This window comes from Triticum aestivum, chromosome 6A (genome assembly GCF_018294505.1).
Source record: "Triticum aestivum cultivar Chinese Spring chromosome 6A, IWGSC CS RefSeq v2.1, whole genome shotgun sequence".
In the NCBI taxonomy this organism is placed as follows: Eukaryota; Viridiplantae; Streptophyta; class Magnoliopsida; order Poales; family Poaceae; genus Triticum; species Triticum aestivum.
In genome coordinates, this window is record NC_057809.1 from 409,603,007 (window position 1) to 409,623,999 (window position 20,993).

Genomic DNA, 20,993 nt, shown 5'->3' on the forward strand with positions numbered 1-20,993 from the left:
GGAGCCGCCCGCCATCCCGGCATGACCTACGAGGGCGCCGTCAAGTATAGGATAGTTTTGGGTTTTTCATTCACCGGACGAAATATCATCCAGTTTTATGTAGAAATTATTCTACTTTCAATGAAATCCACCTTGTTTATATCAAAATTTGTTCGGTTTGATCAAATTTCGTCCCGTTGGTTCGAGTTGTTTGATAATATATGCAGCTACGGTTGGATCTTGGATGGCATCATTCCACATTCGTCTCCATGGATGCGGAAAGAAATTTACGGGTTGCCAGTGAAGATGCCCTAACTAAAGTGATCATACACTATTCTAGTGTTCTGAAGAAATGAAAGCATTCCTAGAAAGGAACAACTTTAGCAAAGCAATTATATCTTCATTCAAAATTTTGATTTTAGTGTGAAACCCAATCAATGGAACTGTTCTCGGAGAGGCTAGCGATTCCACATGATGTGAGGCCAACTCCACCGCACGACCCCAGACGGACATCTGGTTTGGCCGGATTTTGTCCCTTTGGGGCGGCAATGGGTTCGCCCATGTCCGTGTTTCTCCATTGGGTCGTGGGTGCGCCCAACGCGCGACCGCACCCCAAATCATGTCTGGGGTGGACGTGATTAAGAAAACAAAAAAAAACTTAAATAAAATGCCTAAAAAGTAAATGAACGCAGTTAAAAAACTTAAAACATATTTAGAGGTCACGGCCACAAAATGGCCCAGTTTCACGGCCCACTTAAACGGCCCAGTTCCATAATTAACATAAAAACAAAATAAAAAACGTCGCCCGCGCGCTCGTGTCGCGCCCGTCGATGTCGTGGCCGTCGCCGTCTTCAGTGGCCGCCGGTGTCGTCGTCATCACTAACGAGGTCGACGTAGTCCGGCGGCGTCCACAGGTGGGCCGGTGGTCCTTGGTGCATGGGGGCGGCTTGGTGGAAGGTGGCAGGTGCCTGCACCACCTCCTCCTGCTGCAAGGCATCCCGCTCCGGTGACCATGACGGCGTGGGGCACCAGTTCACGCCCCCCACGGCGATTGCCATCTGCTCTGCCGTGCACGACCAGCTCCACCCCTGGCCCACCAGGCCCGGGTGGAACGCGGCCACCGGCAGCTCCTCCATCATCTCCTTCTTCGCCACCATCTCCAGCTCGGGGATGGCGACGTCGCCGGCCGCAGAGAGGGCCATCATCTTCTCGAGGCCCTCGCATTGGTGCTCATCATGCGTGTGCATGGAGTCCTCCATGACACGCGCCATGAGACGGGCCTCCTCCTCCACTGTCATGCGAGGAGGTGGTGGTGGCGATGGAGATGGCAACGGCGACGGCGTGGGCGTGAGGCCGCGCACCCGCGTACGCCCACGTGCCTGGGGAGCAGCCACTCGGTGCTCACGTGACCGTCGCGGCCCCGTCGACGTGCCAGCGAAGAAGGATGCCCGCCGCATGTCGTGCTCATCCCGGAACCAAGTGTCCCGTAGGGGCGAGTCGGGGGCGTACCTCTCGTCATAGTAGAGGTCGTCTGGGAGGAGGCGGCGGTGGTGCTCGATCTCCTGGTGGCGCGCACGGTCGCTCAGCGGGACCGGCGGGATTGGCACGTGGTCGGCCGACAAGTGCCAGTTGTTGGGGAGGTGGACGTCGCTCCAGGGTAGCAGCGTCCTCGTCTCCCAATAACGGCGGCATACGACCGCCTCGATGTAGTGCCGGTCGCGCTCGTCGGCGGCTGTGGGCGCGATGGAGAACGCGGGCGACGCGGGGGCCCGACGCGGTGGCGATGCGGGCTCCTCCTTCACGGAGCTGCAGCGGCGTCCCGACGAGGAGCCAGCCTCGCGGTCGTACTTGCCTTTGCGGTCGTAGTTTCATAGCCCCATGGCTGTGGGCGGCCGGGCAGCGAGTTCGAGGCTAGGGTTTGGGGGTTTGGGGTTGTCCGGTTTCGAGGAGGCCACGAGGTGGAGTGGGGCAGTGTGGACGACGACGGGTCCACGGGTTCCCGTTTAAGAAGGACCGGACCGTTCGCCTGGGCGGATGACAGGCGGGGCTGCCTGCGTGTGCGCATTGATGTGGGCGGGTGAGAGGTAGGTGGCCGCCTGCCACGCGGCCCCAACACGGACGAGGCGCGCGTCCGTTTGGTGTCCGCCGCGACTCAAACCTGGCGCAAGTTTGCGCTTGAAATGGGTCGGTCTGGACACAAAACGGACCAGATGGGTTCGGGCCGTCGCGCGCTGGGCCGCCTCGTTTGCCTCTTTTACACCAAACGAATAGGGCCGAACAAAATGGGGTCGCGCGATGGTGTTGGCCTGACAAATCAAACGGAAAACAGGGTGAGTTCCAGCTTCTTCGATGGCTTTTATAGACTACCCCGTCCGTTCGAGAAATCTTATCATGACTTTTTTTTTAACCTGCCATCATGGATGCTTTATTGCTCCAATAGTGCTTACATCATCAATCAACAAGGATAAAATCAATTGTCATCAACCCATAAGCTACTCTCTCTACTACACTCCTTTGCAAGAGTATGAGTTACTAAATTTGCTTCTCTAGGACAACGAGGGAAAACTACTTTAACAAAAGAACTTAGTCTGAACACATATATCCTTGTAGATAGGTGCTGCTGTAGACGCCGAGAATCCACCTTCCTGTAGTGTGGCAATGACATCGGCACAATCAGACTGTATCACCACTTTCTGACACCCATTTGGTTAGCGAGGTGAATCCCATTCAGGCAAGCTTGGGCTTCGGCCATTGATGCATCAATTGTTGTAATCGAATGACAACTTGCTGCCAAGAATTGCCCCATGTCGTTTCTCAAACAAGCATCAGTAGCGCCTCTCCCTGATGACGCATCGAAAGCTGCATCAACATCAACTGTCACAAAATTCTCTGGAGCTTTACACCAGACACTCTTTTTTGGCATAGATTTTTTGAACAAAGCACGCACGTAATTAGCTACCAACACTTGAATAGACATAACAGCGTGTGGTGTAGACTGCATGTTCTCTTCGATGACTTTAGTTAAAGGAGGCGGAAAAGTGTAAAAAGATCAATTAATAAGCAAAAAAAATTATCAAAAATGATTCTATCCACGGGCCAAGTTTTCTACTAATTTCGTGTGCCACATCCTGAGATGGTGGAAACCTCAATCACCACTTGTCCACGACAGCGACGTGCGACGGTATCCGTAGAGGCAAACGATCCCACCATCACGCCACCGAATCAAAAAAAGCGCAACGGAGCCACTCCTCCACACGAAACAAAAACCCCACCTCCTTTTCAAAAGGAAAGGCGATCCACACATCACACACACACGTACAGTGCATGCAGCGGGCTCACGCGTCGAGCCGAGACCCTTCCGGGACAGCTGGACGCCTCCCAAATATTCCCAGGCGTCCGAAGCCTCCTGGGCCAAGCAAACGCGAGGAGCCCTCCCAGCCAAGCATATCCGCGCCGCGCCGCGAGGTCCGCACGCAAAAGCGCCAGAACGCGGTCCACCGTGACTCGGCACCCCCGCCCGTGAGCCTCTATCCGATCGGTCCAGTGGACCGGGTCCTTTCTCAGGGCTCGCTCGGCCCCTTATAAATACGCTGCCCAGGCAGGGGTGACTTTCCCATCTTGCAAGTCGCCTCATTTGTTTATCAGTTTTAGCACAAACGCAAACTCCGTTCGTTCCCCACCACCATCTCGTCGAAAACCTAGAAATTCGGAGTGAGATTGTGTTCGTCCGTTCGCTTTCGTTTCTTCGAGATCTGTGAGGAGGGGGGAGAGACAGATCCGTCGCTTGCTCCCTGTTCGAGGTTTGTGACGAGGACGAGCAGCAGATTCGACGCGCGCCTCCGAGGTTCTTCCTGGAACTGTAAGATTTCTCTCCATCAGCTCATGTTGTTTCTATTCGGTAGGCGTCTTTGATCCGTGGTAGAAATTTGTTTACTGTGCCTAGTAGGGATCATATTCCTTTTCGTCCCGTTAATTAGGCTGGATAGGAAAAGTAAATAAACGCCGTCGTCTAGATTATCTGTAATTTCACAGACTTTGTGAAATATATGCAACACAGTCAGGAATTATCCGTGTTACTGTACGAATATGCTGTTCGGTACATCAATTTGTGGTAGATTTTGGCTGACCTGAATATTGCTTTATGTCAATTCGTTTCTATCTCATGATGTTTTCCTCCCTTTCTGTTATGCCTGGAATCTTCATCTTCAAATCAGGTCGAATATCACCTACACTAATAATTCAGTAGAGATTAGTGAAATATTCCTCTACTTTATGTGCCTAGTGAAACTGGAATCCCAGAAGGATGTTAGTACTACTTTCTACCTCGCAATATGTTATGTGCTTCATCGTTTCTAACCCATACCAACCCACTGCAGAATTTGATGTGCTATGGAATCCAAGGGTGGTAAAAAGTCCAGCAGTAGTCGTTCCTCCCTCATGTACGAAGCTCCCCTCGGCTACAGCATCGAGGACGTCCGCCCTGCAGGAGGCATTGAGAAGTTCCGCTCCGCTGCCTACTCAAACGTATGTATCCAATCAATTGAGTTCCTCCTTTCTTTTCTTTTTATATCTTGTTGATGATTAGATGCTCACAGTTTCTACTTCCAATTGCTTCTGTTTTGCAGTGCTCCAGGAAGCCATCCTGATAATCCCTCTCGCGCCCCCATCCTAATTGCTTAGAATTCCCTTCTGCTTTCAATTCATCTTCCTAAAATTTCTCTGGCTAGCTGCTTTTCTCTGACCAGCAAAGCCTTTCCTCCTCTACCAACCTTCTCAAACAATGGCCGTCTCTGCGATTGGGTTTGAGGGATATGAGAAGCGCCTGGAGATCACCTTCTCTGAAGCGCCAGTCTTCACTGACCCCAATGGCAGGGGATTGCGTGCTCTCTCTCGTGCCCAGATCGACTCGGTTCTTGATCTTGCCAAGTGCACCATTGTATCTGAGCTCTCTAATGACAAGATTGACTCGTATGTCCTCTCTGAATCAAGCCTCTTCATCTACCCGTACAAGGTTGTGATCAAGACCTGCGGTTACACCAAGCTCCTGCTGGCCATTCCAAGGATTCTTGAGCTTGCTGAGGAGTTGTCCCTGCCACTTGCTGCTGTGAAGTACTCCCGTGGGACATTCATATTCCCTGAGGCACAGCCTTCTCCACACAAGAACTTCTCTGATGAGGTTGCCTTCCTGAATGGCTACTTTGGTGGACTCAAGTCTGGCGGCAATGCCTATGTCATTGGTGATCCTGCAAAGCCAGGCCAGAAGTGGCATGTCTACTATGCCACCCAGCAGCCTGAGCAGCCCATGGTCAACCTTGAGATGTGCATGACTGGTCTGGACAAGAAGAAAGCTTCTGTCTTCTTCAAGACCTCTGCTGATGGCTACACATCTTGTGCCAAGGAGATGACCAAGCTCTCTGGCATCTCTGAAATAATCCCGGAGATGGAGATCTGTGACTTTGATTTCGAGCCATGTGGCTACTCCATGAACGCCATCCATGGCTCTGCTTTCTCCACCATTCATGTCACTCCTGAGGACGGCTTCAGCTATGCTAGCTATGAGGTCATGGGGTTGGACCCTGCCTCCATGGCCTATGGTGACCTGGTCAAGAGGGTGCTGAGATCCTTTGGCCCGTCTGAATTCTCTGTTGCTGTGACCATCTTTGGCGGTCGCAACCTTGCTGGCACCTGGGGGGAGAGGCTGAATGTTGGGGTCTATGATAGTACCAACATGGTCGTCCAGGAGCTGCCTGACGGGGGCGCTCTCATCTACCAGAGCTTCACTGCTGTCGGCGAAGACTCCACCGGGTCACCAAGATCTGTCCTGAACTGCAACGTTCATGGCAATTTAGAGAGCGGCTCCAAGATGGATGCTTTCCTTTGCTGGGAAGACGATGCTGCGCAGGAGAAGGATGAGAGGGGGGCTGTTAAGAGGATGAAGAGCTGCTGATGGTGATGCTAGCTGGTCTGAACGAGCTTGTGTTGCGTCAGTTTGTTCTTAGAGATTTCCTGTTCCTGTCCTATTACTTTTGTTATGGACAAGTGACGTGAAAATGGTTAGCGTTTTCTGCCAGTGTGAGCGAATGTATGGAAATGCCTGTCTCTGGCTGCATGGTTTATGAATATAAGAATAAGCCTTGTATTGAGCAAATGTTATTTTGTTATTTCCTGAAAGTTTTGTTAGAAGCCATTCTTGTCTGTCGTGGACCTATTGAACTCTGGCGAATCTGATTCAGTTCTGATGGTGCGGAGGTTCGGGTACTAATGCTGCTTGTGGTGATTATTCGATAAGAATCTATCTCTTGGAGATGTCGATGCTCGATAAGAAAGCCATGCAGTTGATGGTGGTGGCTGCATATAAGAGATCCATGCCAGTGTTATTGCAAGACTTGCCCAAGTTAACCAAAGCTCTGGCATATTTTGGAGGTTGAGAACCCTCAAGCCATCAGAAATCTTGTCTGAACCTGCCCAAAGAAAGGCCCTCTTGATCTTCTCAAAAGAAGGTACTAGGGTCGTCGACCACTGCTGTTCCGCTCTTTCAGAATGCTCCACGGAGCAAGAATTAGGCATGTATATCAAATCCTCTTTTTCTCTCCATTCTCTCCCTGCTGAATTGTCCGCAAACCTCAACGACCATATCAGAACTGCATGTCATGTCATGTCGTTGTGTAGAATTTTAGGCCTCCTTTGATTTACAGGAGTTTTGTAGGAATTCTAAAGGATATGAATCTGTAGGAAAGAATTCTTTGAAGCTCTTTGACTTGTAGAAATGGACTCCTGTTCCTATGCAGAATAAGAACAAATCCTTAACATTTTAAAGGAAAATTACATTAATCTAGACTCAATAAATCCTATGAATCAAATGGTATCTGAGATACGTGTCATTTCACTTCCTATGTTTTTTCTATTCCCATGATACTTCTATCCTCTAAACCAAAAGAGGCCTAAGAGGATGCAACCACCTGTCATGGGTTGCATGCAACTTTGGGAAAACAAGCTCAACACGGCCGACACCAGGTCATTTGCATGAACGGGAGGTTAATAAACACAATCAGCTCAAACCTGCTTACAACTTGCAAAAGATTCAGAGTGTTCTCTCCAACTTCAACTATAAAATTGACTATGGGATGAAGAAAATGTTACAACTTACAACACCGTAAAAGTCCTGAATCAGCAAATGTGAAAGAATCGTTTCAAATGAACTCATATACGAGTGTATCATCATGATATATTTATACAGAATCGACTCAGGACTTCAGCTTAGCCCAAAAGCTCTCTATAGAATGAATGCACCAGCTTCAATATCTGATGGCTGCACGCTAGCTGAAGATGACGATGGATCTAAAAGGGACGTCCGCTGCCGTTTGTGTCCCCAACATATCCGGTCTATCTTCGTTTTGCTCCTCAAGTTAAAGGGAACCTCTATACAGTTGGTCCAGGGTAACAGGCGAGTCTCTGTTTTGACCCTTGAAGGAGAGCAGCCGCCCTGTTGCACGAGCAACTTATTATTCTCAAGCGCCGCAGCCGCAAGAGCGTTCTGTGTTGGATTCTTTAGTTGGCTGCCCAAGTATCCTTGGCAACTCTTTGCTCCGCAATGGCACTTAACCTTCTCTCCAAAATGCACAAACCTGGAAGAAAGGAGTAAACTGTAATTGTTCAAAGAAATAACCAGTCTTGGGAAATATGGATGTAAAGGTGGAAAGAATCTCATTTCATTTGCCCCCCTGATTAGCATACATTAAACCATGCAGAATTACTATATCCTCTCTGCGTGAAGAATAAATCTATCAAAACCAGCGAAATGCCCTGCAATCAGGATAGCTAGGACTTGGGCTGTTCAAAAAGGGTTTTGTTAGCCCATCTGAAATAGGTATGGAAGCACGCTGTACTTCATCGCAGGCATGTCCCATTTCAGTCTATACTGCACAGAGTGGTTTGGGCCAGATAATATAACCCAAGTTTGGTAGAGAAGTGTTTGGGCCTGACCATATGACCTAGGTTTGAACAACTAATTGAGACCAGAGAACACCAGGAACAACTGAACCTCGTTTCTACTAAAGGGAAGTTAAACAGCATATTCTGGCTTATAGTACTGTACGCAAATTGGCAAACAGGAACCCAGGAATGCTACTACAGGTGTATTCTCTGGAAGATCACAATCCAAGGCAAGTGACCTACTGATCTAAGACCCCAAGCTCAGATGGACAAGTTGCTGGCTCACTATAACAATATTTGTAGTTAAATGCTAATTTGGTCACTTTGGTGGTACATACCCGGATCAGAATGTTACAAGCTTGACTACAAATGTCACAAACTCATCAGCAGCTAGAGCTGATTGCAGCAGGCCACTTGATGCAATATATTCATTGCCCCTCCATATTGCTATAATGTACTCCCTCCGTCCCAAAATAAGTGTCTCAACTTCATACTAACTCTAGTACAAAGTTGTACTACTAAGCTTGAGACACTTATTTTGGGACGGAGGAAGTACTCATTTTTGCCTAATTAGATTAATATATGTACTCTTTTGAAGAAAAAAATGACGTAAATACCTGTAATCATAAGTTAAGGGCTCTCCAACTTCAATGAAACGAGAGGCAAAAACACCGACTCTTGTCTCACCCTCAACTTGCCTGATGAACCATATAGAGTTATAGACAATGAGGTACATCATCATTTAAAACAAAAATTACCATCACTGAATGCAAAACAAGCTTTTTGTTCCAGAAATCATTACCACTTTTCTAGTTTACAGTTGGGATCACAGCTATGGTTTAGAAAACGTGAAGTGTTTCCTTTAAAAGTTGCATCTATTGTAAAATCTTTGCTGATTTCACACATGTAGAAATTTTTGTCCCCGCGCCGCTTCATGTCCCAAAGCCGTTGTTCACATGTTGCGTCATTGATGACTGAAATAAGGTTTAAAATGAAATTAGATGAATTAAAGCCAGTGAAAATGAGGGCACAAGCAAAATGTCATTTCCCCCATTGCATACGTGCAGTCATCTAGAAACTATTTGCTATTTCTATTAGACAAATATTTAATGTAGCAGAATAATTTGTACCTTCACCCACATACTCAATTATGAAATCACCTTTCTCCAATGGCTCCAATGCAACAGCACCCCATCCACAGCCTTCTGACTGTAAAGGGAAAAGGCTGTTGTTTATTGTAGTCAAAGAAGTAGAATAAACATCTTTCATTAAGCATAACACCACAACCGATTCTCCAAAACGCACCCCTATCATTTCCACATGTCATTTTGCATCCAATAGTACAAGAGAGGGGATTTGTGAAGGAAGTACTGCAGTGGGCACTTTGGCAGCCACCGAGGAAAACAGAACTAGTGTATTCATTTGCATTGTCTAGCAATTAGGTGAAGTGCTTATGCAAGTGGTCCATGTATAAACAATATGCCCCTTCATTTAGCTGTTTCCCAGCAGTACAACTCATGGCACACAAAAACTCTCGAAGGGGAAAAGAGTGGACCTTGAAAAATTAGAAGAGTAGTTTAAACATATCCTTGTGGACTGGCTTGTTGCTACACAGGTTTGTGAATAAATTGGCAAGCAAAGTCCAAATATATACAAGCACATCATTTGAAAGACAGGACTACCTTGACAATTTTAATTTTCTTATCCTTGCGGAATGGTTTGTTGCTACACAGATCTGAGCAGTGGCAACTCTTGGAACAACTCATAGAAAGACCCCTGATAAAAGACAGCCAAATTTCAGTATGTCAAATAAATACAAGTATGGTTGCTAGGTAAATATCTACATCGTACACATGCACAAAATCTGTACAATCAAGCTAACTTATTCGGCGATTAGTAATATGCACGCGTGACAGTAATCTAGCATTAATGTTCAAATAACAAGAAAATACATTACTCCATTTGCTATAGTAGAAAGAAAGAATCCAATACTACTGCGCATTTTGGTGCTACCGTACTCCCATAGTTGACAGGATTTGACAATAGATGAATCTATAGTGCGCATTCAAATCCATATTCTGTGGTGATTGTGAATAGGAGCTCATATTTTACTTTTCTCTATTTTAACATAAAGCTGTTGTTCATCTTTGTATTGATCAAATCTGGATTGACAATAGACAGAATTCACCTCTTTTTTGTTTCTCTTTGTATTGATCAAATCTGGATTTGAAACACATTGATCTTTTGTCAATATTGTCAAAATAATTATTTTATACTTTCCCGAGCTAGCTATACATGATGCAAAACAGTAATATACAAAAACTAAATAATCAATTGTTTAAACTGATGGTGAAGTTCTATTTTAGTCCAAGTAATTTTCACAACTCCAACATCAATTTATTTTCCTATCTAAACCAGATCAAATCAATCTTGATGCTGGTGATCGTGGTGGTTTTGCCTGGTAAGCGACATGGACTCCTAATCAGCAAATGTGAACTAACATGGATGATGCGGTATCCAGTTAGCAGTACATTTACTAAACAGAAACAAATTACAATGTATAGTCAGGCCCATCTGGCAGCCCAAATCTCCTCTCTTCTCCCTGCGCTATCTCATTGTATCGTTCCTGACCCACAATCTCGGTTAGAAACTTAGAATGTTCAGTACAATAGTTGGGTATCAAAACAATTTTATAAGTACCCACAAATGCATATGCTTGCTCTTTTGCCAGAATGCCATGTCAGAGGTTCCATCTTAAGAACACGGTAACATTTCACATATATCAAACTAGAGATAGTTTTGCCAAAATTTCATTATTAATGTATGCATCTAAAATGTATTAGTAGAGTTAGAAAGAATACCTGCATTCGCAATCATCTTTGCAAACAGAATCAGATTTGCAATTTGTGCACCCAGTCTCGGCACTTGAATCGGCGCGTTTCTTCTTGACTAAATATACATCTTTTACAAGATTAAGAAAACAATGATGACATGTAGAGGTGTAAGGCAGACGAACACGAAACTCATTCCACAATAAAGAAGTCAAATGGAAGTAAATAGCTCCAGATATCTTGATTGAATAACTACAGCAAGTATTACTTTAGGATACTGCGCCTGATATGTGTGTACGAGGGCGGTTTACAAACAATCGCCGTGAAATTCCTAATGGTTGAATCAATATTGAATTCTTCATTGACATATGGAAGAGGTAGTCGGCAGAAGACTTCCTGTCAAACAAGCATTGTTATCATTAGTTATGCACAAAAGCCTGGTAGGCAAGACAGATAATCTTCTTGAAAAAATATTATTTTTTTGGAACAAGACAATCATTTAACTTGTTTCTGCAGCATTCCAGCATTAATAAACTAAATAGGTTCCTCCCAAATCTTCATGTATTCCAAAGACTGTAACCCTCCCATTCTTAAGTGATGATTTTCACTTTTTTTCAGTCTCCATTGTACATTTTCAGCCATAGTAGTATGTATAATTAAACCAAAAAAAGTATATGAAAATAATGTTTGCATGTGGCGATTCTAAAACAACTGATCAAACACATCCCAAAACATCAGCTATTTTATCATGCAGAGGGAGCACAAGACGACAATATTGGTCTGCTTAAAGACTGGAGTACCGGATAAAAGCATCCTAAAGCCTACAGAGCATTAACACTCCAAGAACAAGTAAGAAATCCTTGAAAATGAACTATTTAAGAAAATAGCGCAACACAACCTAAAAGAAGCAAATATGAAAAGGGAGGTAGCAACATACAGTTATATTATGCCAGCACTAACCTCTATGTTGTTTGTCAGGTCAGCATTCTGTCACCATCAAACAAAGTACTCCTGTCAGACACCTCAAGCATTACAAATATTAACAAAAAGGTATGGAATGCAGTCAACTTTTTCTGGTAATATAAAATAGCATAAGTGATAAAAACCATATAAATTAATAATCTAGAGGTAAAAGAAAGTAATGTAAGGATCAGCAGTGCACAAAACCATGAATCAAGCTTATCTATAGTTGGAACAGAACCAGCAGAAAACTAAATGCTCCTCGTGGCAGAGAGTTCTGGTTTTATAAAGAATGAACTCCATAAAATTAATCATTTTTCATTGGGACTTGGAAAACATGAGTTTGTGATCTGTTATTAACAGATAAAAGAAGAATCACAGAGCAATGGTCATTTTACAGACATACAAACGGTGAAACATTAAGAGAACTCTTAAGACCACATGGAGTATGGGCAAATTCTGGAGGTGCATTGATAATATTTGTTATGTTTACGCATTCATGGATACTTGTATCAACTACTCCCTCCGTAAAGAAATATAAGAGCATTTAGATCACTACTTTAGTTATCTAAACGCTCTTATATTTCTTTATGGAGGGAGTACCATGTATGCAAGGTATGGCATAGAGATTCGTATTGTTCATGCATCCGAATAGAGCAATTATGAAGCAAGATCTGGAACAAAGACTCTTCTGTGAACATATATGAAAAACAAAAACAATTTTTCCAGTGATGAACTTCTGGTATGATCAAAGAAACTTATATTAGAGGGAAAAACTGGGCTAAAACTTAAAAGGGACGGAAGCTCAAAAAAGAAACTTGAAAAAGTAGGTATCCTGTTTGCTATGGCCAAACTGAGAACAAAAGACTATAACACCGATTTGATATTCAAGGAAGAAGTGGCTTAATTTAAATGAAATGCATTAGAAGATTTGCAGCTTTCAGCATAGTTGCACAAATAGAATACAAAGATGCAAGTCAGACGCAAGGGAACCGAAAACCATATTCCTAGAAAAAATGCTTAAAAATACTTGTGCTGGGTTTTTCTTCTTCTGGAAATACTTAACGATTCAACCTCCGGCTGTAAATAAATGACACCCTAGAAAGTTTGCATTCAAACACCTCTAACTTTTACCAGAAACATGAAAGAACATTTAGATCGGTCAAGTGAGATTAGTATCACCAGATTTTCATGAAAATATTATGATTGTAACATTTTTTACTAACATGTTCATATGAAAAGTAATGGTCAAAGTTGCGTGAGAGTGTTCATGTCCAAAACCTCATCTATTCATGAAAGAGGGACTAGTAAATTAGAGGGCAAAGTAGTTACCCTGTTCATGCATAACAATATGAATTGAGGAATTGTAAGGGATAAAGGATAGACCTCATTTTGAAGGAGCCAATTGGAAGGGTGCCTCCAGCAAATAGCACTTCCTTGGTCATCTTTTAGATGAATTAGAGGCCATGGTGCACATTTTGTATGTGCTGCAACTGTACAACGTCCACAGCGCCAAAAAAACATTTTTTGCTTACAAACCATGCAACCCTAATTATGGAGAAAGAAAGTCCAATTAATGTGTATCAAAATTAAGTATGACCTTACAAAAAAAATCGGAACTACAGGAATTGGCCTTTTAAATACCTTTAAAAAAATATTCTCTGTACAAAATGCAAAAAAAAATGTACTTCATATCATAAATACATGTCGTTTTGGATACTGACCCAGTCTTCACGATTTACCTTTGACCATTAATTCTTACGGCAGTATACACAAAAAAATACAAAATTATAATATTATGAATATACTTTTCGACACAAATCTAAACAAATGATTTACAAGTTTTCAATCTAAATATTTAGAACAATATTCGTAGTCAAAATTTAAGACATGTCCAAAAGGATGATATGGAGGGAGTACTGCGTTATTTCGTTTACTTATTCCTTCACAAATAGTAAGCCATGTGGTGGTCGTGAATAGGACATACATCGACAACCATAACTATGAATTATCAGCCTGTCAAAGACAAAATATATTTGAGTCATTTGCAAATACATTGTATTAACATAACCCATAAGTGTGTCTATTTATAGTGCACACTGCATCCTAGTTTCCAAACCATCTAGTATAGCATAATTGTATGTTGAATGCAACAATTATCCATGTGGACAGAATACTGCATATCAAAACAGGGTTGGCATACTCAAGTATGACAACTAGACAAGTCCAACAACTTCACAACAAAAGTTCTTTAAGCTAAATAACTTGCATTTTTAGGAAAATCTTATGTTTTTGCCAATGTGCAGCACATGCAATATTAAACATATCCCATTTCATAACATTTAAACTTACATGCTGAGGGCACCTGAAGCTTTCAGGAGTGAAATTTGCAATATATTCCACCACACAGGTCAGATGGAACATTTGTTCACAACGGCTAACTGAACATTTTATTTCTTCCAAGGGATGGATAATCTTATAGCACACACGACATTCAACCTGTGCACATCCGAAGAATCATCAGATACAAAGCCAATAAAAATTGATCAAAACTGAAACTTGGTCCGAATGTTGATTTAATTATGAAAACTTGTCACGTTATCATGTATGAGCTGCAGTTTTAACTTTCAACAGGTAGGCAGAGGCGTATATGAAGTTTGATGAGGTGTATGCAGTGGCGGAGCCAGCCCGTGAGTGGAGCCTGAGCAAGACTACCTGTGACGCACTGTGAGCTGCCATTTGCCCGTGGAAATATTGCTTCTGACCCATACATAATCCCATTGCTTAGGCGTGATTTTCTGGACTAACCCGGGCAGCTGCACGGGGTCGCTGGGAGGTGGCTCCGCCACTGGAAATATGTAATTAAGCATCAAGCAATTCGAAAGGTGGCAGTGGAACTAAGGAAACAAAAATCTCTCAGTTCTCACGTTAATCAAAGAACAACCTTACATTGTTCATGGCAGCTCGCCACTGTGATGTGTAGTCAATAACATGATCTCCTCTTGGCAAGCAACAAACAGTGTGGCTGCTCGCCTGAACTGGCAGACATCTAGGACGGAAGGGAGGATCAGATCTGGTCTTTGGTCTACTCGTAGAGTGAAAGTGGAGAGGGGGTCAAAGGCGGCACTGGAACTAATACTGCATAAAACAACTTTTCTCAGAGCCCACATTGATCAAAGAAAAAACACATTGTTCATGCCAGCTCACCACTGTGCAGTGTAGTCGGTAACATATTAACATGTTGACCAGTTGGCTAGTGTGGCTGCTCGCTTAAACTGACTGATATCTAGGAGGGAAAGGGGAGCTCAGATCTTGTCTTCAGCTTGCTAGGAGAGAGGGTTCGGAACTGGGAAGGAACCATAGCCGCTGATGCCAGTTGTTGACCGTCTCCAGCCGACATCTGTTGCCACCGTCCAGAGCATGTTGTCGCCTCCCTGTCTTCCGTCGTCGTCTCACAGGCACTCTTTTTTCATTCCCTTTCTTCTTTGTTCCTCCCCCTCCCCACTCTACTTTGCAGCTTGTTGCCCATATCCATCCTCTGCCCCGCTGCTTGCCTCTCAGCTGTCAGCTCTGCGGCTAGTGGTGCTGGATTCTGCTTGCTCTCCTCTACTCACATAGAATTGTACAAGTATAAGAGTTAGAAATAGGAGGACAAGGATTGAGTTGGCAAGCAGTGGACCTGACAGCCTGGTGGTATTAGAACACTGGGAGAAAGGACTGGATGATTTAATGTGTTTTTGCTTGAGAGATGTTGTGGGATGTGTGTCGTATGAGTGTCGTTTATTCTGATTTTTCTCTCTGTTGTATGAGTGTCGTTTGTTATGATTTGACTAATATCTGTGATAATCTAATGACCACCTAGGCCGCCACCTAGGTGCCAAGACGAGATGGCGCCTTGAGTCACGCAACTGGAAGATGGGTTGTAACTTTGACCCCAAACAATGTTGAGGCACGTTAGGCATCAGTGACATCCCGGCTTAATTGGAATGATATACTACTCGTATCAACAAGGTGCACCTTCTTTTCCAGGAGCCCATCCAAAAGGAACCTCAAAGTTAAGTGTGCTTGGCTTGGAGCAATTTGAGGATGGGTAACCGACTAGGAAGTTGACCCCGGGTGCGCACGAGTGAGGACAAAGTGCGCAGGAAAGACCAGTCTAGATCCTAGGTGGTAGCCAGGTGCAACGGCCAGGAACTGGTGGATTTTGGCCGGGGCGTTACAATTGGTATCAGAGGCAACCCTTGCGGTTAGTGTGTGTGGGTCAGGTGTGCGGGCATGTGGCGCATGGCGCGTGTGGCCTGTCATGGCACAAGGCATGGCACATGTGCCGGGCTGGACGCACAGACGTGTGCCAGGAGGGAAAGTTCCTGCTGGGCCGACGTCAAATGATAAACTATTCATATCAACAAGGTGCACCTTCTTTTCCAGCTCCCAGAACTACAAAGTTAAGCATGCTTGGCTTGGAGCAATTTGAGGATGAGAGACTAGGAAGTTGATCCCGGGTGCGCACGAGTGAGGATAATGTGCACAAAAAAGAAGTGTCGGTCTGTGGGGCCAGTCTAGATCCTAGGTGGTAGCCAGGCGCAACAGCGAGGAACCTGTGGGTTTGACCGGGGCGTTACAGCATCAGTCGGCTGATCCTGAGAACAGATCGGACGGCTTGCTGGCCAGCCGATTGTAAACTTTATATATGTCTCTGCCTACCTGTGATCAATCTAAGTTCTCTACTAGGAATTATGACAGCATGCTGTTGAAAATATGTGAGCTGTGGATAGAGAAAGTAAATCTGTGTATCACAAGGACAAATGTGATGGTTTTATAATCAAGGCTTTGCTTCTTTACATCTGTTGACAAACTGCTCGAGCATTGGTTGATCTTAGCTGCGACGGTGTATTACCAATTGAGATGTATGTGTTGCATTTTGGTACAATATGCAGTTGTGGAGATATTTTATAGTTAAGTTTGATGATGCACAGAGTAAATCACCTTAAACATAAATTTCGGTCGAACAACAATTCTAGGTAATGCTGAATCAGCCACTGGTGATTCGGTCATTAGGAGCAGAAACCCTTACCGCCTTGGGCGCACCATTGAGGAATGGCAGCACACAATGCTGCGGGGAGGCACCTGACGCCACCTTCCTCGCCACCCACTCCTTCACATAGTCCTTGAGTGACCGACCCGATGCCAGCGCCAGCACCGTTGCTGCCGGGGATAAAGGCGAACGAGCCGAAGACGACCTCTTCCCGCTGCCGCGGCGCACCTCAGGGTGGGCGGTGACAGAAACCACGCCCTTGCTCACATAGTCCTCTAGCATCAGATCCGGTGCCGGCGCTAGTGCTGGCAGCAGCGCCACGGCCGAAGGTAGCAGGGCAGAGGACGGCTTCTTTCCGCCACCGCGGCGCGCCTCGGGGTATGCAGTGACAGAGACCGCACACTCGTTCACATAATCTTCAAGCTTCACACCCGGTGCCGGCGCATGTGCCGCCGTGGCGGCAGAATGCAACGGGGCAGAGGACTCCTTACCGCCGCCGTGCTGCGCTTCAGGAGAGGCGGTGAGAGAGGCCAAGTCGGCGTCCACATACCCCTCGAGCGCCCGACCCGATGCCGGCGCTGGTGCCGCTGCGGACGGAGGCAGCGGGGCAGAGAACGAGTTCTTCCGGCCGCCTCCTCTGCGCGCCACTGCGCCGGCAGTGACAGCGATCACGCCCTCGTTCACATAGTCCTCGAGCACCCGACCCGATACCGGGGCAAGTGAGGCCGCCGCGGACGAAGGGGGCGGAACAAAGGACGACTTCCTCTCGCCGCCGCGGCGCGCCTCGGGGCAGGCGGTCACAGGGACCGCGCCTTGGACGTCAAAGGCGCGCACGCGGCCGCTCCAACGGCACTCCACAGGGATAATGGGAGCGCCATCGCCGCCGGAGGAGGATTCCGTCGCCGCCGCCGCCGCCGCTGCCGTCGCGGGGTCAGCGGCCGCATCCCCGCCCAGTAGGTCCACGGCGGCGTCGGCAGACAGTTCGGGGCAGACGGTGCTCAGATCTGGCATGGCAGCGAGGGGCCGAGGGGTGAGGGCTAGGGTTTGGAAGGCATTGGAGTTGGGTAGAGACGCCCCTCAGAATGGACTGAAGGAGATGTGAGCTGAACTGGGGAAGAAGTTGGTGTGATTTCTGTGACTGGGAAAAGTTGCTGTGTGGCGGTCGGAGAGACTCGTCCGAAATTCGTTACGCGGCAAACTGAGTGAAGATCTCACCCCCTCCAACGAACTGTAGCGGTGTCAGCTGTGGTAAATATACTTTCGGTTCTCAGCTCGATACTTTTTTGTTTTCAAAAACATAAAGTGTGTTTACAAGTTCAACCGAGTCTTAAAACAACTTGTAGTCCTTCAAATTGATGATTGCTCTGTTATGATTGATTTTGTTTATGGTTGATATATGCCTGAAGATCTCATTGCACCAATTATACAAATATATAATCTTCTGTATAGCCAAGATCAACACACACAAAAACACGCTGACAAATAACAAAGTCATGTAAGACCAAAGTTATATATAAACAAGGAAAAAAAGAAGATGAAACCCTAGCTTGGATCCGCGATTCGCAAACTACAACAATGACCATATTCCACCAACCATCTTATGACATCATACAAACACCGAAGTTCTTCAACAACAACACCTTCAGGAAGGGAGCGACGCTCAATCGCTGCCGTCACCGGATACAACCAGCCAAGGTCAGAATCTAAGTTTTCACCCTGAAAAATCAGTCCGAACATATCCGAGCAATGCCTTCAACAAGGTAGCGATGGAAAAACATCGACATTGCCAGGTATAACTGACACATGTCAAACATTGGCTTTCACCTCGGAGCTCGAGACCAGATGCTCGAGTAGCACCACCATCGACATCACTTATGTGTTGTCGCTGCCACTTTCCCGCGATCCCAGCAGCTACATGCCAGACCGCCACCGTTGCACAACCATCCCTCTGAGTCAAATCGTCGTCATAGTTTGCATCTCCCTGCTGAACACAACCACCGGGTCTGGAGAGAGCATCCCTCGTGAAGACCTCTCGGTGGTCATCGCAATTTGCGGTGAGTCCGCCACCGCTAGCCGGAGTGGCGTAGATGATGAAGTCGCTAGATCTGCCATTAATCACTGCACCACTACCACCACCGGATTAGCCGAATAGTCCAGCACACCATCAAAGTCGTGCTATCAGGGAACACAAAGCCAGTAGGCTAAATCATGGACCCCGATGACAGCATCACACGCAAGCCATCACAGGAATCCTCTACAAGGAAGCCATAGATCAAACCGATGCGCCGTTGGATGATGGCGTCTCATGCTGGAATTGAAGACATCATGTCCGCCTCACCTTACACCACTTGGAGATGGTGAACGCCCCATGGCTGGCTCCAATGGGAGACAACGGGGAAAGGACGCAACAAGCGCGCCGCGGCCATCTAATATCAACATATGGTGATATGACTAGCCGCTTGGACAGAGATGTCACCGCCAGGCAGAGTCAAAGAAGGAGAAGAAGCAGAAAGGTGCAAGGCCTGCCGTCGTCGCGGCCGCCGCTGTCGTGACGGTGGCAGAGAGGAATACTGGAGGAGGGGGCGCTGGAGATTGGATGGGGGCCGCCAGTGTCGCCCAGTCGAGAGACCCGAGGGTGATTTGATATTTCGGGGCGATCCGATTTACTTTGCTGCACCAGGCAGCAATTATACTAGGTACACAGTTCTTAAGACCATCAAAGCTACCATTAACATTTTTGACAAAAATGTGAGATTTGACCTTCCATCAAAGAATCCATTTATGAAGTACTTCCCTAGGAAAAAGAAGGTGAAGATGTACACATGAGACGGTATCACCCCGAACGCTAGGAGCAACGGGCTAGACGTTCTTGCACTCAAAGAGAAGTAATTGTCACTTCGGTCAAGCTAACCAACCAAAAACAAAGCGCTTCATGGCACCCATGCAAATAAGGTAGAGTGAGTAAGTTTGTTTTGATTTTATTTTGTTTGTTTAAAGGGTGCTGAAGTTTAGTTTATAGAAGAAGATGGTTGTTACTGACATTTAAAAATTACCAGGTAATGTGCTTATATTAAAAAGTCTGGAATTTTTGCCTTTTGAATATGTTGGAACTAACCTCTCAGGCTTAAGAAGAGAAACCCCGAAGAAAAATTCAATTCAGGCATCTATGGCGAAAGATGGTGCATGGTACAACCCATCACGACCGTACCTGAAAGTGCTTATTGTCGACTAGAGGGGGTGAATAGGCGACTTTTATGGAAGTCTTCAAAACACGAGGTTTTGAAGACAAACTGTTAGTATGAGCCTATATGATATCCAGCGGAAGATGAACTACACTAGACAAGCCATAGTCAAGTAAGCAATATAGTGAAAGCACGAAGACTAACAGCAGCTAGGTAGTATGGATCGGAATGGAAGACAGTATGAAGCCAAACAGGCAATAGTCTTCGCACAGTGAAGTCAAACAGATCAGGCAAGCAGGCAATGACTTCATGAAGACAAACTGAAATGTAAAAAAGGTAGAGGATAGAACCAGTGGCTTGGTGAAGACAAGGATTTGGTAGACTAGTCTAGTTGTTGTGACAACTGTACGTCTGGTTAGGGAGGCTGAGATTGAACTCAAAAGACTGTGTCTTCACCTTATTCCCCTTGAGCTAAGGAAACCCAGTCCTCGCCCAATCACTCTGGTAAGTTATAACGCCCCGAGACCGATGTGCCACGTGTCTTCCTGTTATTCGCTGTTGTTGCCTTGTCATTGCTTGTGTGTCATGCATTGCATATCATGTCATCATGTGCATTTTATTTGCATACGTGTTGGTCTCATGCATCCGAGTTTTTTCCCCGTTGTCCGTTTTGCATTGCAGCGCTCCGTTCTCCTCTGGTGGTCATTTCTACCTTTCTTTCGTGTGCGGGTGTTAAACATTTCCGGATTGGACCGAGACTTGCCAAGCGGCCTTGGTTTACTATCGGTAGACCGCCTGTCAAGTTTCGTGCCATTTGGACTTTATTTGATGCTCCAACGGTTAACCGAGGGACCGTAAAGGCCTCGTGTGTGTTGCAGCCCAACACCCCTCCAAAGTGGCCCGAAACCCACCTAAACCTCCTCCATCATCTTGGTCGTTCGATCACGATCGCGTAGCCGAAAATTGCACCTCATTTGGACTCTCCTAGCTCCCTCTATCTATAAAAGAGCACCCCTCCCCGAAATTTCGGATCATTTCGCGGATGAACCCTAGATCCACTCCTCCCCGCGCCGC

The 20,993-nt window shown here is 45.8% G+C and overlaps 2 protein-coding genes and 1 long non-coding RNA gene across 3 annotated transcripts; 2 read left to right on the forward strand and 1 right to left on the reverse strand.

Moving 5' to 3' along the window:
* Positions 1-3,581: 3,581 nt before the first annotated feature.
* Positions 3,582-6,127, forward strand: LOC123127678 (S-adenosylmethionine decarboxylase proenzyme). The gene is made up of 3 exons (XM_044547462.1): positions 3,582-3,838; positions 4,356-4,503; positions 4,605-6,127. Exon 3 carries the CDS (start codon positions 4,760-4,762, stop codon positions 5,924-5,926), a length of 1,167 nt encoding a protein of 388 aa, XP_044403397.1. The 5' UTR covers positions 3,582-3,838; positions 4,356-4,503; positions 4,605-4,759; the 3' UTR covers positions 5,927-6,127.
* Positions 6,128-7,066: 939 nt separating this feature from the next.
* LOC123127677 (histone-lysine N-methyltransferase ASHR3) lies at positions 7,067-17,935 on the reverse strand. Its single transcript, XM_044547459.1, has 11 exons — positions 16,777-17,935; positions 14,055-14,201; positions 13,089-13,250; positions 11,703-11,729; positions 11,021-11,138; positions 10,773-10,872; positions 9,594-9,687; positions 9,042-9,120; positions 8,714-8,885; positions 8,529-8,609; positions 7,067-7,604 (listed from the first exon to the last, which is right to left on the reverse strand). Exons 1-11 carry the CDS (start codon positions 17,746-17,748, stop codon positions 7,253-7,255), a joined length of 2,304 nt encoding a protein of 767 aa, XP_044403394.1. The 5' UTR covers positions 17,749-17,935; the 3' UTR covers positions 7,067-7,252.
* Positions 11,721-16,543, forward strand: LOC123127679 (uncharacterized). Its single transcript, XR_006462738.1, has 2 exons — positions 11,721-11,792; positions 14,337-16,543. It is a non-coding gene; the product is annotated as an uncharacterized lncRNA (long non-coding RNA).
* Positions 17,936-20,993: the final 3,058 nt, after the last annotated feature.